Source organism: Marmota monax, unplaced genomic scaffold (genome assembly GCF_021218885.2).
Source record: "Marmota monax isolate L192 unplaced genomic scaffold, Marmota_monax_Labrador192_F-V1.1 WCK01_AAM20220418_F8-fsc00056, whole genome shotgun sequence".
NCBI lineage: Eukaryota > Metazoa > Chordata > Mammalia > Rodentia > Sciuridae > Marmota > Marmota monax.
Window position 1 is genome coordinate 6,875,899 of NW_026695212.1, and position 18,021 is coordinate 6,893,919.

Genomic DNA, 18,021 nt, shown 5'->3' on the forward strand with positions numbered 1-18,021 from the left:
GTAGCTGATATGCAGGAAAGGAAAGATAAGCTTCACTCTTTCTTTTATTCATAAGCTTTCATAAAAATGAGTTAAACCTCTGCTATCCTCCAAAGGGTAGAAATAACATGTTTCAAAAAATTGAGTAGGATTTTGGATGCTTTTTAAAACACATTTGGTTCTTTGATATATTACAGTGATTGGTCCTTTGATGTCCCATCTTTAGCCCAGGGGACTTTCTCCAGTTGCCTCTGGAGTCATTTTGACACAACCTCACGATTCTCGTAGTTCCCTTACCTTCTCAGTTGTAAGTCATTCCAGGAATCACCAGTTTCCCAGAGTCCTGGTTCCTTTCAGCAAGAATGATATTTACAGACCACATGAGAGTGCTCATTGTTAGTAGTTGGAAATGTTTTTTTTTTTTTTCCTATTCTTTTTTTTTTTTTTTTGTGAACATAGCTAGGGATTTTTGTTTTCTTTTAAAAAATAGACTGTGTCAGGAATTCATAGTAATATTTCTAACTTAAATTTAATATTGCAAAGAATTTTACTTTAATGTTTGGCTTTATATTTGTATCTCTCTCTTAAAATGTTAAAACTTGCAGTTTCTAACATAATTAACTTAGCTATGTATTTGTTTCATCCAGTTATAAATGGGTATAGTGTATGCTTGTGTATTATCCATTGCTATTTTTTCTGGCTCTATGATTATTGAAAAGTTTAAGATCTCTGTTTTTTTTTTCTTTCTTCCTTTTTTTCCCCCTCTTTTGGGATACATCGCACTAAGAATAGACAAATTACTGTGCTTTCAAGACACTTAAAATAAGTCCTCTCTGTGAGGTTCATCCAGAAACTCAATACAAAATTGCTTCCTTTGTTTGCTTTTGCTTTTTATTTTTAGAGGATGTTTTGTAGTTTAATTATGTTTCATAATTATTTCAAAACTCACATTATTCTAAAGGCAAATTTATAGAACAAGGTATATTCCGAGAGCCTGGATTCTATTCATTTCACCCACCTCATTTTTTCCTTCCCATTATGTGTAAGAATTTTAAATTAGTTTTTGGTTTATCCTTCATTTTTTCCAACGCAAGAAAATTTGTGCATATTTTTGTATCCTCCCCTTGTTTTAAACAAAAGGTAGCATACTATACACACTTTTCTATACCTGTTGTTTTCTACCCATAGTATATCCTATACTTTGCCCCATAACAGTATATAGAAATATTCTTCATTTATTTTTCAAACAGTTCCATTATATGCTATTATGTAAATGTATCACAGTTTATTATAAAAACCCCTTATTGGTGTACATTGGGTTGATTTTAGTCTGTCCTCTTCCTCTTCCTCCTCCTCCTTCCTACCTTTCACCAGGGGATGAGGTCTAGAGTAGATTTCTAGGAGTGGGATTACTGGCTTAAAATATAAAAACGTAATTTTGTTAGATACTGCTGAATTCCACTCCATAATGATCTTATTAATTTGCAAGATTTGGGGGGATAGTTAAAGGGTATCTGATAAGACTTCAGGAAAAATTTAAGGTTTGGGGGTAACTTTTGAAAATTCAACAGAGGGATGTCTTTATTTATTTATTCATTTTGAGTTTTCTTAAACTAAGCATAGTCCTCAGGGATCAAGCTTTCAGCCATTGTGCTTCCCAAACAGGAAAACATTCTATTTTTTTTTTTTTTTTTGCAAGCTCTCAGTACACCCTTCAATTTACTTTCCTGTGGTCCAAGGGCACAGGCATGTGCTAAGTACTGGTAAGACATGCGCATAATCAACACAGTGGCTGCCCTCCACAGACTCCTACTGAGTGGGGAAACTGGCGCATAACACCTGGACACCACAAATGGCCAAGTGACAAAATCTAACATGTTCTGAGGACACTGTAGAAGAGAATGGTGTATTCTGGCCAGTGGCCTCTGGGAAAGTCCTGGCAACAGTGGGATGTAGACTGGCCTTGAGAAAGACATCTCTAACAAAGGTAACTACTAGAATTAGGAAAGGTTTCAGACCCCAGGCATGGAGACATGGGGCTCTATTAGAGCTCTGTGACTCTGGGACTTTAAGAGTCTCCAACGCTTTCACAAGACCTACCTGTCTTTAAGCCACATGAACTAAGCCTTAGATCTGTAAGGTTCAGCTTTTGATTCTACTCTGACTGATAGCTTCCCAGAGTGTTTCCCCTTAAGCTTGATTTTACGCAATGAGAATCTCAAAAACATGCAGCCCTGAGTTTGACCTCCCAACCACAACCACTCTAGAGCCATTGGCCTGGGGCTCATTTCTTTAGGCAGTGGACTAGCCTCTTAGAGATGCAAAGAATGTTTTGGCAGAGGAGATATCAGGGTGTCAGGATGCCAGCTGACAAGAATGTCCCAGTTTTTGTTTGTGTGTGGCTGAGAGACAGATATTTATGACAACTGAAGAATCTAGGTGTTGGGGAGGATGGCCTGGGTTCTCTGGTTTGGCAATCTCTCCTTTCTCTTTCTGATGAGTAAGTGTATTTCTTGGAACTAGAATAAGTGTGTGTGTGTGTGTGTGTGTGTGTGTGTGTTTAATCTTGTTTGAGAGTTCGGTTAAAATGTAAATTGTTCATGATAGTGATTGAGAGGTTAAAGCAGACATTTAACTCAAGACTTAGCCTCTCACAGAGAAAGAAGCTTATTACATTTTACCTGGGGCCTCACCTCTACAAAAGGTGGTAGTATAAGTTCCTTGCTTAGCATCTGGATGCCCATTCTAAGTGACAACTGCCATTTTAAGGAAAAAGTTTCACTTTCTCGCCCAGGGGTGTTTCTGAGAAAGATTCCCCACTCCCTCATACCAACCCAACCCTTCAAGGCCTGTGTTAGGACCCGCCTGGCTCTGATTCCTGAGCCTACCCCATAAGTCCTGGAACCCAAGCCTGTTTGTCCCTCTCCCACTATAAAGAGATGGCCTATATTTGTCAGCTCTGACAAATAAACTCTGCTATGTATCTCTGCCTGGTCTCTGTCTTTCATTCCTCCCTTACCGTCTCTCCTTTCTAGCTTTCCCTTCAGACAGGACTTCGAGAAAAGCACAGGTCTTTCTTCCTCCCTGCTTTGCCTCAGCAATTGGATAAACATTTTACTAGGGAGAGAGTTGGAGTCACTTCTTATGGGGATTTAGTGGTGAACACACAAATCAACATTCGGAAGACTGTTCTGACTCTTTTTATGACTTTTAAATATAGCATAATAGCTATTGAAAATAAATCTTTGGATCTTGAACTTGACAACGTCCTTCAGCTCCATTCTCTCTTAGGTTACAAGGACATATTTCCATTTTATTGCAAATTGAACAGAAGCAGTTTTACTACACAGCCAACAGTTTAGCAGACTGCTTTCAGTTTCAAACCTCTCCAGATTTATCTAGAATGAACTTGAAGTTGTGGGTAAATAACCGTTTCCACAGGGTGTTCTGACGGTCTTAGGATGGATATGGACAGTTACCTGGTGGCCTGAAACTGTATCTTTATGTACTTTGTATCATTTCCCTTTTTTAGGACCAGATCTTCATGGAAAATGTAGGAGCTGTGAAGCAGCTCTGCAAACTAACCAACAACCTTGAAGAAAGAATAGAAGAATTAGAAATATGGAACAGGAAGTTGGCCAGGTTAAAGCGACTCAGTAGTTTCAAGACATCAGCCAGTGAAGCGAGTTCCATCAGGTGTGTCCAGTGTGTCCACTAAAATTTGGGGGAAGGAGAGAGTGGGCTCTTTAAATAACTACATCAATATAAAGATCGGTCTTTCAATCAAGCAGCAATCATTGCTTTCTGATCACGAAGTCCCTATTTTTCCCTTAGAGTGTTTCGAACACAATGGCCTTATGTGATACTTTTCTTATTTTTTTCTGTTGCTGCTTTAAAAATCAAACAAAACATGAGCCATCTGTTTACTAGCGCTCGTTATAGGAAGTGCTCAATTTTAGCAGAAGGATGGCTTCTCCTTTATGAAGAGAGGTGGTTATTTCCAAATTTAGAACACCAAGGTTCGTCCACAGGGGAAAAACTTCTTATTCTTTGTTTTCATTACTTAAGGAAGTAAATGCACATTTTCTGAGATCTATTTCTGAGGAAAAGAGAAATGTATTTCTTAATGCATTCATTTATGCTCACAAAGGTTACTTTTTTTTTTTTTACAAGTGCCACCCTCCCACCCCGACCAGCCCAACTGCTTTGACTTTTCTCTTTTCAAGTTATTACTGCATTACAAAAGAAAGTCCTGCTGATGTGTTAGCGACAGCTTGGGCCTTTGTCATATAACTCCTGGAGAGGCATTTGAATAGTAATCAATTCTTTCTCTCTCTTTTTAAAGCAAATTTAGTAGAGCTGTTAGTACATCTTCTCCAAGAAGGGCCATTCCCAAAAAATCCAACAAGGTAAATATTTTTAAATTTATAATAACAGAGGTGATATTTTCTATATGAAATAAAAGTCTTTAGAGAAATTGATCAAGAATTTTTTTCTCCCATTTATTTATTTGCTGGTGGAATTCTCTAATTTGTATCTCATATACTTTAGGTCTTTGCACTAATGGTCATTCATACTAATGTTTTAATGGATATTAACTGTTTTTTAAAAGAGTAGAAGTTGAGAAAAAAGAATGTAGAACATGTCTATTTCAGAAATATGATTTGGCCAGTTTTGTTTATACTGTCCTGGTCAGGTAAAACTCAGTAGCCCCTACTTGAAAATGGCCATATGCTATAAAATCTATGTGTTTGCCTTGACCTCACCTAGTTCCTTATGAAGATCTCAAAGGGACTTCAGTTAATCCTCAAATCCCTCTTTTCCCTTCTAAATTTAATACTAAATATGTTAATGGGGGAATAGCATTCACTTGCTTGCAAAGGTTAAAATGTGATGGTTTCATTAATTAAGACAACTCACATCAAGTAAGATAATATTTCCAATAAAAAGTGAAGGTTAATTGTGTATTGACTTGAAGGATGCCCTCTCCATCAGAGACCTGTGAGCCAGTAGCTTAGTCCCCTCCTAAATTACTCCTCCACTCCGTGCAAGTCACAGAAAGCTGTGAAATTCAGCTTCCTCCCTTATCCACCACTGGTCCAAAGGTAGTGCTTGCCAGGGAAGATATGCCCTGTTAAAGGCTGACCCCATGTTCAGGCCACTGCTTCAGCTCACTCTCTACTCCCCTTGCTATACTGCGTTGAAGTATTATAAAAGGACTCAGAAGTATTTTACAATTCTTCTAAAAACTATTAAATTATTATACTGCTGACAAGCTTCTTGGTGTACCAATAAACATAAATACATGGGTAAATGTATTTATATACACATTTATACACACATACACACATTCTGAGCAAGTTACTTAATCAAATTGAGAAACATAATTCTAGTCTCCACCTTACAAAGATCTTTGATAGGATTAAATGTGCTAAATAGGTGCTAGGTACATATTGCTCTATAAACACAAAGCACTAAAAACGTGGGAAAAGTGCCCCTTTATACTAACTAATTTGCAAAAAGAATGAAGGAAATAATATCTACATCCAGGACAGTCCTTATAGGTACAGTTTGGTTACTTGCAATCTCTATAGCTCCCGTCTTAACACCCAAAGCTTCTCTTTATTTTGTAGTTATCTCAGAATGTTATATATGTCCATGAGAGTAGGTCCTGGGTTCACCTTCCTCACTCTGTGTCCTTAGGGACAAGTACATATTAGTGGCTCAAGAAATACTTGCCAGATGAATACATGAATGGAAAGTTCAGTCTGAGGGTATTCCCTGAAGGTTCACAATTTAAACTAAAAGCATAAAATGATTGAGTGTTTGAATGTGTGGATGGGGTGGGAGTTGGGGTGTGGACAAACTCTTTGACTCTTGCAGTTTTTCTAAGAGGCCAGTTGGTAGTAGATAAGTCAGATGTGATCTCTTCTTCTAAGGAACTACAAGGCACTCAGGGAGATGGGGAGAAAATAAAAAGAATGGTTTTAGCTGGATGTGATAAAAGTTGCAGAGGCTCAGGACACTGCCCTGAGTATATTATGAGAGCCTGGCTTCATAGACAGTATGTTTGGGCAACAGCAATGGATCTGTAGGAGAGGTTTCAGATGGAATGGCAGAAGCAAACCCTGGGAGCTGGAACTGGGTTCACTGAAGGACTAGGTGGGAGTTGGTTAAGGAGGATTGTGAAGATAAGTCTGAAAAATATATCTTAGGCTCAGAATTCCTGGATCACTGGAAGGGTTAGTACATTCAATAAGCCATGAAAACTTTTCAGATAATAACAACAGTGGCAAAATGTTTCCTTTTGTTTTTAGGGACAGAAAAATGGAGACAGCATAGCATTGTGTTTAAGAGCACAGATTGTAAAGCCGGATTTTAAAAATTCAAATCCTGGCTCTGTGACTTATTAGTGTGTGGTCTTGGGGTGAGGCATTTAGCCTTCCTGTGCCTCCTTTTCCCTGTCTCTAAAATTAGGATGATAAAAATAGCTGCCTCACAGGGTTATCAAGGGTGCTTGTGAGGATATGGGCATTGGTGTCTGCAAAGCACTCAGAAGAGCGCGTGGATCGTAGAAAGTGCTGGACACATGCTCACTGAAGTTGATGTGTTCAGACCTGCTGTTCTAGATTCTCATATGTTGGTGTGTAGCAGACTCACCCAGGGAATTTAATAAAGTACAAATAATGGGGAATGTTTTGCTCCTGCTGTGATGTCTTGGTAGGACATCTCAGCCGTGTCTGTGAAGTTGACTCTCCCTTCTAGGCCATCACCAACCCACTAGGTGACTTTTCTTCCTTGGGGCCTCCTTGAGTTATTGGGTCACTGAAATACATGTGGGGTGGGGAGTGGTACTCTTGGGTTGGTGGGGACGTTAATAAGCAAAGTGCTTTCTGTGAGCAGTTGATGGGCCTTACCAGATGGTAAGAAGTTTAGCTGGGAGGGGCCTCGACTTCCACATTGCTCCCTGTGCTGGCCAAGACCCATTCTGGAGAGAGCTTGAGGTCACCTGATCTAGCACCATCCAGTTGCTCTTCTGTTCCTCTCTTCTGCACCTCCAAGAGCTAGGGAGGTGCACCTCCAAGAGCTAGGGTGGGGTGAGGTAGAAAGGACTTAAGAATTCAAGTTAGAATTCAAAGTATGTGGAGGAGAAGGGAAGAGGGAAGAAATAGCCACAGATAAATATTTCAATTATCTTACTTCTCATAGAATCCCAGCCCCTCCCCCTTTTGGATGAGGCCTGTTTAAACAGAATTTTCCAGGGCCTTTAGGTTTTTAATAGTAATTCTTACACACATCTGAATTGGAGAACATTACATTGTTAATTGGAGCCACCCAATGACTCCAAAATATTGGCATATATTATTTTATTATTCCTGTCTTATTATTGATAAGGAAAATGAGGATCAATGACATTTAGATGATTTGTTCAGGATTGACTCCAAGTTGTACTTCAGGTCTTGGGTTATTTCCCTATGCTTGGTTAAAGAATTTTGAGAAAATCATGGAGATTTAAAATAACCAAGCCCCCGTGAAGAGTAGGATAATACTACTTAATTTAACAATAATACAGCATACTGTTAGGACATACCCAGAACAGTTCTACTAAGACACAGGAATGGTATATACCATTGACTTTTTGATATTCAGACTAACTTCCAGGGGCCAAATGGATGACTCAGTTATAATAATCCAAAGGGTTTGTGTACTTGTTGAAAAGTGTATAGTTAACCTCACCTTTTTACATTGAAGAATATTTTCTTTTTTTTTTTTTTAAGAGAGAGTGAGAGTGAGAGAGAGAGAGAGAGAGAGAATTTTTTTTTTTTAATATTTATTTTTTAGTTTTCGGCGGACACAACATCTTTGTTTGAATGTGGTGCTGAGGATCGAACCCGGGCCTCACGCATGCCAGGCAAGCGCGCTACCGCTTGAGCCACATCCCCAGCCCCAAGAATATTTTCTTTAATCAGATAACAAGCTCAAGAAATTCAACCTAAGACCAAATCGAAGCTATTTCTTAATTGTCTCCACTCTCCAATATGCTTGCAACTGAAATGTGAGCTTCCTATTCATAATTCCCAGTGCAAAGCGAGTATTATATATTAGCTTTCTTCTGGGGATACAGGGTAGGAAACTCATATTTAATGGGCAGAGAACTTCTCAGCCAGATTTCCTACCAGTTCCTCAGCTGTCAATCCTGTAATTCTCGACCCATTCCTTGTACACAAGTTTTTATGCCAACATGTATCAGTCTTTAAGGTTTGTCTCATTCTGTAATTTACTGATTTTATTTTATTTTATTAATATTTATTTTTTAGTTGTAGTTGGACACAATATCTTTATTTTATTTATTTATTTTTATATGGTGCTGAGGATCGAACCCAGGGCCTCACATGTGCTAGGTGAGCGCTGTACCGCTGAGCCACCATCCCAGCCCTGTAATTTACTGATTTTAGTATCTTCTATAGTGTTGTACACAGCAGAGCTCAATAAACACGTGTTGAATAGGTAGATTTTTGTAAGAATAAATAAGACACAGGTCCAGAGTTGTCCCCTTATAAATAGGCAGAAGAATTAGATACCAATGAGAGAGCTCATTGGAGAGCTTAGTTGGGTTTTATGCCATAGAATCTTTTTCATGTTCTGTCATGGTGCCTGAAATTCTTTGGTGGGGATTTATTTCTTTTCATCCTGAAGATACTTTGATTTTTAAAAGTATTCTAGTAAAAGATGGACGTTTGGGTTCTCACAGTGTCTTGTCATATAGGTGGTCTTCTCTGGGAACACTGCAAGAATAAGTGCCTAATGAATGGCATAGACTATTGTCTGCAGGGTATGGGGAAGGGAGAATTCTGCAGCTTGGAAGGGAAGGAAGGGCCTGGGGCTGGGCTTTGAATCAAAGTTGTTTTCAGAGAGGCGAGTGGGGGTGGGCATGGGGTGGTGTCAAAGACCCCTGCTGGGAGCAGCTCTTCCAGCTTCCTCCTTACAGTTCATGTGCTGATGTATCACTGTTCATTAATGAACTTTTTTGTAGGTTTATTTTTCAGGAAAAAAACAGTTTTGTCCTAGCTGGGTTTTCCAGACCTTGGTTATAATTCTCATTGCTGTGATGGCATTTTGGTAAGAAAAACTTCGATGTTATGTTATGTCAAGTCTTCTTTTCCTTCTCATCTTTCTTTTCTCACATGTGAGCTGGGTACTGACCTAATTTACTTGGAAGACAAGGAAGGAGGGCTTAAAACTAGGCACTGACCTTCAATAGCTTAGAGTGAGGGAGCCCCCTTTAAAATTCATATTTTTAAGAAGAAAGCACTGGCTTTCTGCAATTAAATATGAGCTGAAGGATGACAGGTATTTTTTCTATCAACTGTTATGTTTTAGCAGCACGTTCTTTAGTGTGTGTCTGTGTGTTTTTCTTAGCTTTGCAAATAACTTTCTCATATGGGGAAGAGGAGTGTAGGAAATCATCTGTAATCTACTCTCTCTGGTTACCCATGATCATTAGAACTTCTGGATTTTTCAGTGAACACAGTGAACCAAAGGGTTACCAAGATGTATAAAAAGGCAACCAGCGTGATGAAAGTATGACCAAATCTCCTGAGCAGTTGAATCAAGTGAAAGCAGTAAGGATGACAGTGTTTGCTAAGCAAGCTGGATGGCTTTTGACCACTGTCCCTCTGCTCGGAGGTGGGAGGAATCCCTTGTTGGGATGCAGGGTGCTTGCTCAAGCCTGTCTCCAGCCTCCTGCTACTGCCCCAGTGGCCCCCTGGCCTTTGATTACTGGTCATCTTGCCTGTGTTCTCTGGGCCTTTGAATACTCCTTTTTTGTTTTTAGTCTGACTATTCACATGGTGAAAGAAAAAAAAAATGCTTTGTGAGTGTGGGAAAGGACTGGGCCTTGTCTTAGGGAAGATAACCAACCGTTCAGAGGGAAAGCAAGCAAAGGCCCCAAGGTTTTTCCAGTTTCTTGATCTAAAGAAGCTTCCCAGCAGATCTCTTTGTGCCCTTTGCTCCCCACAGCATTTCACTCTCTCTCTCTCTTTTTTTTTTGGGGGGTGGGGGGGGTACTGGGGATTGAACCCTGAGCCTCAAGCTTGCTAAGCATGAGCTCCACCTCCAGCTTAGCATGACTTGGTACTGCCCACTACGAAAGAGGCCCAAGAATTTGATGCTACTATACAGAATCCCCATTAAGTGCCTTTACAGGTTTCTCACTCTCCCAAGTGCTTGTCTTCTCCTGGGATTTCCAACTCAGGAACAGACACACTTACCATGGTCAGCCCAGTGGAAAGGTGATAGGAAACCTAATTAGAGGTGAAGAGACTGCTTTTAAAACATATTTGTTGGATCTTATGAATTCCAATATTGTTGACCACTGAGACCATGAGTGGGAGGTATTTGGCTTCTTGTTTCTGGCCTGTGGTGTACCTGAGAAGAGTCTGAACCAGGGTTTACCCCAAAGAAAGGAGCAGATGTCAATTTCATTCTATGACCCGGGAAAACTGCTGGCCAAGTTTGGAGAACCAGGTGTGAAGTCAAGTTGGCAAGAAGTCCATTCAGTAGACCCTGCTTCAAGAAAGTACACAATGGAGACTGAAAAGACATCAGTAGACTTTCTTGTGTGGCTCTTGAGAATGCTGGAAATAGCCCTCAAAGAGAACCCAAAGTCTTTGGATGCCTGAGCATTGTTGGTATAGTGTCCCAGAGCCTAGACCCTTCAGGGAAGCCTTCCATTTGGATATGCAAGTTCTACTAATTGGAGGGGAAAGCACCTTTGTTATTTCGAAGTCAGTGTGGAAATGGGTGCTTAAGACATTTCTTTTCCTTTCTCTGCCCAATTTGGATGTGGAAAGACAGGCAGCAGGAAGAAGTCAAAGGTGGTCAAAGGGTTTGGCCTCCACAGCTGGCTACACCCGTGCCTCCTTCCATCTCCCTGTACTTTGAGGTAGATGGTCTTCACCAGCAGGAAGTGAACTTTGCCCTGGCTATTCCCTGCAAGGAGCCAAGGGCTGCCTCCTGCTCTTTACATGCTTCCTCTTGTAATCTTCCACTAGTGACAGCCGCATCTGAGACAGCTTGTCAGAGCTGCTCTATGGAAAAATCCATCAGTGTGGATACCCCAGGAGCCTCTGAGCGGCAGGAAGCCCCGGGCTTTTTCTCACCAGGGCAGAAAAGCCTAACTGTGCTGGTTTCCATGGTGTTTTTGTCAGCTATGGCTGCCCCTCCCCCTCGTGCCCATCTGTGTGGCCTGTGAGAGTACATCTTTGGCCAGCTGGATGTGTGAGATATATATGGAAACAAATCTTTCAGATAATGCTTTTTTTCCCCTCTCTTAACAGTGCTTTGATGATAGTCTCCCTTTACATACTTAGCTTGAAAGATCAAGACCAGCGTGTCCCAGATCTCCCTCCAAGGTGAGAGTTCAGATCTTATATTCCTTTGGGAGAAGGATTCTTGAAGGTCTGTCTCATTAATCCTTGCATTCTCTTCCAGCAATATCACAAACTCTCAGGAGGCAACTCTGCCACCCACAGTCTCCCCCTCAGGTAAGGTCTTTGCATTCCTGTCTCCCATGTGAAATGTCAATACAAGAAACCCGCCTTTTGGTTAACGGTTAACATGGATGCTTCCCTCCCCTCTGCTACATGCCCAGCAGTGCTTCCTACATCACTGGCAACCACACAGACCTCCTTACAAGTACCTGAAATTACTTTCTGTGAGATCCTGCCATGCCAGGAAACTTACTGCTGCCCCATCTGGGCAATGAAGAGTCCTGTGCTGAGACAATCCCAAGAGGAGAAGAAAATCCAGCAGAGGCGAGGGGCAGGTAAATGATGTTAAAAGAGAAACAAGGAGGGCTTTGAACTCCAGGTTTCTTCCCTGGTCAATATCTACTTGGATGTCTGTTAATGCTTCCGGATATAGTTTCGCTCTCCTGTTTGGAGTGGCAAAATCTTTCAAAATGCAAATACCCAAACTGGCAATCGTCAATAATATTGAGTTCCTTGTTCAGGGATGACATTTTGGTAGATTCAAGTCTTTATCATTTTCACCAAGTGGAAAGGGTCTCATTTGCCTGTTGCTGGCTAAGATGGTATAGTAGCCATCTTGGATGGTAGCCATGGACTGGTCTAGTCTTCATTTTCAAGGGGTTTTTGACCCTGTAAGTTCACTCCAAGTGAAATAATTATATGCAATGTGGGTTGAAATTTTGGTTCATTTAGGACTTAAAAATTGGTGTGGTATTTGGGCTCTCTGTCCAAGCAGACTATGGCAAAATATTGAGAGACTTTGGTCACTCTAATTTAGAGTTTTTAGGGCAGGCTCTAAGATAGTGAAAAACAAGGTTGGCATTCTACATTCAGAGAACCTTCTTCCTTTTACTTTTACACACAAACAGTTGTATTTCAAGTTAAAAAAAATTATAGAAACTTGATCAAGGATTATCGGTGTTATTATCTCTGTAAGATCAAGTGCAATTCTTCTAAATTTATACTAAATTATTATTTTTGAAGTCTCCCATATGCATATTAATAAATATCTAAAATAATATCAATAATAATGCTTCTAACAGTACATATTAATATGGCTTACTTATTAGGATGCTGTCAAAACAACAACACTCAAATAGTAGTGTCTCCATGTGGAAAGAATTTCTTTCTGACTCACTCTGTATTTCAAATGTGGATCAAAAGAGGGCTCTGGGTCATCATTCATTCAGGATCTAGCTGATGGAGATTCCATCTCAGTACACATTCCCACAATCTCTGTAGTAGTAAGAAAACAGGTCATGTTGTACACTGGCATTCATAGCTTCCACCCAGACACAACACACATCACTTCTACTCACACTTTATTGGCCAAAGCAAGTCATATTAGTCCTATCTAATTTAAAAATGGATGGGGAAATGAAAACCTAACTCATGCCTGAGAAGATGAACCAAAATATTTTTAGGCAGTTCTAATACCTGACACACTGAACATGGTCAGTGGATAAAGTTTTGAGGCACTAATGTAATTTCCTTTCTTTTTGATATTATTTCATACCCTAGTCTTGGATAAATAACTCTTACAAATCACTATGACTATGGCATAAGAAGGTTTTACTCTAGTGTCATGGCAACTTGCATCAGAAAATCAATCAATCCCCTCAAACCTGCAAGACAGGCCCTGTAATTGTCCCCATTTTTTTTCCCAGTGAGGAAGCTGAGGCAGAGAGTCCTCCCCATCACCCTCAACACCTATAAGAGGCAATGCTTGTGCTGCTTTTCTCATGAAAACACTGATTTGAACAGATACATCATTACAGAATGAAGATAAGGCTTCATTTTGAAGAAAGAAATTAGTTTTAGTCGTCATCATCTTTATATTTTTATATATTAAAAATAAAAAAACTAGTACTATCACAAACATTCCTAAAGCCTCCATCCCTTGTGAAAAGTATGTGGAAACTTGTGGCTGGCAAGCCTTTTTCTCACCTTGGGTGTCCTTACCAGGGACACTTGATATCCTTTTTTTGAGAGCAGTCCTTAGAAGGGACCATCCCACCTATGAAAGATGTATGGATAGCAATGGATTCTGAATAAGGAGAGGATGTGGACTGGCCCAGTCTTCATTTTAAAGGGGTTTTTGACCCTGTAAGTTCACTCCAAGTAGCAATGGCATCAAGAGAATATTGTGAACTGAGCTTATTGACCAGATAAAGATTTGCTGCTTTCCTTCCTGGGACAATGAGTGCCTGCTGATCTTGTTTCCGTATCTATGGAAATTCCTAAAGAGGGCTGGGATTGTGGCTCAGCTGTAGAGCACTCGCCAGCACAGGCAGGACCTGGGTTTGATCCTCAGCACCACATAAAAATAAAGGCATTGTGTTGTGTCCATCTACACCTAAAAAATAAATATTAAAAAATGAAATAAAATATATTATTAAAAAAAAGAAATTCCTAAAGAAAGAAGATCTGCTCCAAGGTGCCTGGCTATATTCATCTAGACAGAACTAGCAGCATCTCTAGCTAAAAATGAAATTTAAGTTCAACTTACCAGGCTCCCTGACACACTGGGAAAATTGTTCTCTCTTCCTTTGTTCAACTGGAGAAAAAGAGAGTTGAAATGTTTGATTCACTTTCATCTTCAGGGAACCTGGAAACTTTTAAGGACTTAGAGTCACAGATGACAGAGAGCAGATAGACCAGTGATATTCTATCTTTATGACCTTGTGGAGCCATTATTAACATGCTTTTACAATGATTTGATTGAGAAAAACATATAGGAAAAATTCAACTGTCACATCCGGCACAACAGTTTATTCAGGACTACATGAACCAGTTGATGAGAGGATTAGGAAAAAGACCAACAGACACAAGTAGAGAAAAGATCAGGGCTTGGTGGAGAGAAACTGACCATGAGCAAGCTTGGCACCTTTATTATATAGATTTAAACATCAGAAAGATTTATTATGAGAAAGCTTCTTCAAGATAAACAGAATCGAAGCTGAGGGTAGAAGCAGCCCAATTAGAACTTATCAGCTTGTGCCCATAATTCTCTACCTCCAGGCCGCAGATATTTTAGCCCAAGGTTATGAACTAGTAAAATTCCTTGGCTAGCAAGGAATTTCTCTTTGAATAGGGCATCACCACCCAACTGGGTGGTTTTGGATGGGTGCTTTTGCACCAAACAGTTCCCTAAGGGAGGTGTCCACCTTGGTCTTTGGACAGTTCAAAGACCCATAATTCATTCACTGCTCCTGACATGTAACTATATATCCAGTTAAGTATTGAATTGAATTATGTTTATTAATCCAACTACTTGACAAATTTATGGGAGAGATGTCCACAGACAATATCATAGACCTTTTATAGAATCCCTTAGGGTTTCAAAGGCCTCAGATCAGAAGAACTTTTGATTTATGTTAACTTACCCATTTTACAGCTGATAAAATGGAGGCAAAGGATCTGGCTTCAGATTCCCCAGTTGACCATGTTTAGTTGTATATTTCAAAGAGAGTAGAAAGATTTTGATTGTTCCCGATACAAAGAAATGATACATGTTTGAGGTGGTGGATATATCATACCTTGATCAGATCATGACAAATTGTATACATGTATCGCGACATCACACTGTACTCCATAAATATGGACAATTATTATGTGTCAATTTAAAAAATTTTGAAATCCAACCAGAAATAAACAAACAGACAAAAGATTCCCCAGTAACGAGCAAGGTCAGAACTGGAATCTGGTTCCCTTATTTCCATGTCTTGGTTTGCTTCCCATTCACCAACCTACCTCCATTTATTTGGATACAAGTTGTACACGTAACTGAGATTAACTCTAGAAGATGCAGAAAGTACCTACTCTATGGTTCTAGAAAGCTCCTGCTGTGTTCTCTTCCCCTCCAAGTTTGTCCATGCCCATTGAAATGTCCCAGAAGCAGGGTATTTTGAGGGTCTGAGCAAAGGATATTTGCTCTGCTGCTGGTACTTATTTCCCCTCTTCCCATGGCACTGTATAACTGTGGGGCTCCTCAACACAAAAGAAGAGAAAGTCAGGCAACTATTATTTCCAAACCAGATGTTTCTGAAACATTAAAGACCAATTAAAAATTAAGAAACAAAGATAAAAAAGAAATTCAAGGAATAAAAAAGAACTTTAGAAAAGCTCTCAGTGGGATGCAGAGTAATATCTAACAGTTTACTGAGCCCCAAAACACATTATCAAACTTCTCCCTGAGGAGCAAGATTACAAATAAAATAAGTGAGAAGAAATCAGCATTTTTATGACATGATGAGCTTAAGGTATTATTTTTCTTTTGGTTCTAAGTTGATTGTGGAAGTCTGTGTGAAGTCTTCAGAAAACTTATCTTTGCCCTCTTGCCCTGGTCTTACCTCTACCACACACACTTAGTTAAAGGTTTGGGTAAGACTAGTCAGGATTTGGAAAGTATTTTATAATATTGAGCTTCTACTCTGAGGAACCAACTGAATGCAATGGATTTTATTTTAATCCATAGAATCAATAAAGACTTACATAGACAGAAGAGTTGGATATTAAAAAGCAAAGATCCTGTGGGGGGAAAAAAAATCTATGGGATTCTCTAGATTGCAAGAGTTGATGAGATTAAAAAAAAAATCAAAAGACATCTGGAATTCATGTACTTTTTTTTTTTTTATTTTGTGAAAAAGCTTTTTTATTCTAAATCAAATTAGTTCACCAATCTAATCATAACAATGCTCAACATTTCCCATTTTGGCAATTTCTATCACTCTCAATTTTTGGTAAATCTGCCCTGTGTTCCCAACATCATCGAACCCATGGCCCTCAGCAACCATTCCAGAAAACAAAGATGATCTAATTATACTACCTGTTCTTAATTTCATCTAGTAAGTTTAAAATTCTTTCTCTACTAAGAATCATTAATAAAGTGTCCATGCTTCTTATGAAAGGCTTGCTATCATATAATGCTCCTGTTTGTTTGAAAGCAAGAACAGTTTTCCACTCTAGTCTTCATCATATAACTGTTAAAGGGGAAAAAAAGAAGGAAGATCCATATTTCTTGTTTTTGTTTTCTTATTCCCCAAACCCTGAATTTCTTCTCAATCTATAATGAACGAAACACAAAATCCACATTTCTTAGTGGAACTATTTTTCTTATTTGAGGTTTTTTGTTCAGATCCTGAATTTCTTCTAAATCTACAATGAAACAACCAGTGGATTGACAACATTGGTTCTGAGATAGACCCACTTGGTAACGAGAAAGTCCAATTCCAACTGGGGAAATTTACCTGAGTCCCAGCCTTTTCAGTTTAACATTACACCTACCACCTAGAAAAATAAATCCAAGTACCCATCTGGGTTGAGAAAAGAGTTACTTGTGACTTTATAAAAAATGGAACTATGTAATGTAAAATTCCAAAAAAGTCAAATGGTGCTACATAAGACATTTTTCTTTTTCTTAGGAAAAAGGAGTTATATGGAAACTTCTCATTATCTTTTTCTTCTCTTCTATGTCCAAAGTTCAAAGCAGGTCATACTATAGGGTCCATCTCACCTTCTTATCTAAAAAACTACTCGTGCTACTTTTCTTCCAGTTTTGGCCACACAGAAAACTAACTCTACTGTGCTATATGACTCCAGAAAACAGGATGAATAAAACTGTAATACAGCAGCCTCTCATCTTAGGAAGGTGAACAGGGTTCCATCATGGACTCAAACTGGGTTGTTCGCTTTTACCATTCTTTTAACTAAATGTAAGCATGCACTCACTTAGCTGCTACACAATCTGGTCCTTCTGTAGAAGAATGAAAAAATTTAAAAAGAGCAAATGTTCCAAGACTTGAAAAAGTAAATAACAGGTTCTGTCTCCAGGAGAAAAACCCCTCCTTTCATCCAAAAATGTGGATTTACACATGTAAAAATATGTATTTGTTCAGATTCTCTTTAGGTATCAGATATGAAATCAATCTTGATATCTTGTCTTTATGCTTCTTTATCACACCAAAGGGTTAACTGCAAAACTGGACCTTCATTTCTATCCAGTAAATCTGTCACAAGATGAACCAGGATATAGAGATATATGTAACTTTTTAACATCTTTTTCTTTTCAAATTACAACAAATATTTGGAATTTACTGCTGCAGTCTCAAATGTGCTTATCATAATAGTGGCCGAAACTGGAAGACATTTTTTTAAAAAACCTGAAGTCATCCATACTTGCCATTTATTAGTCTTCTTGTTTGGAGCAAAAGGCTAAGAATTCACAAATACCACAACCTAAGCACCTGTTTCAAATTACACGTCAGCCTTCAGCTTGCAAAATAATTTTTTGATAATTAAGCAAATTGCAGAAGACCCATCAATTGCTTTTTTTCTTCCGGGAGAAGTCAGCAGGATAACTGCACCCTAAGGGCTTCTTTCTGTGTTGAATTTGAAAGGTGGAACAAAAGAAAAGCAATCTTTTCCAATCTAAACCATGGAGGTAATGTGTAGAAAGGTATCCATATTTCAGTAGGGAAAGTGGCTGGATAAAAGAAGCAGGACTACCCGC

The 18,021-nt window shown here is 39.1% G+C and overlaps 1 protein-coding gene across 1 annotated transcript in view; it reads left to right on the forward strand.

Moving 5' to 3' along the window:
• The window catches only part of Myrfl (myelin regulatory factor like), a 126,705-nt gene that overhangs the window by 99,074 nt on the left and 9,610 nt on the right, over positions 1-18,021 (forward strand). Inside the window, exons 14-19 of the mRNA XM_046430657.2 lie at positions 3,512-3,675; positions 4,325-4,388; positions 9,014-9,099; positions 11,319-11,393; positions 11,473-11,525; positions 11,636-11,806. Coding sequence (XP_046286613.2) covers positions 3,512-3,675; positions 4,325-4,388; positions 9,014-9,099; positions 11,319-11,393; positions 11,473-11,525; positions 11,636-11,806 — 613 coding nt within the window. The remainder of the gene's footprint in view (positions 1-3,511; positions 3,676-4,324; positions 4,389-9,013; positions 9,100-11,318; positions 11,394-11,472; positions 11,526-11,635; positions 11,807-18,021) is intronic.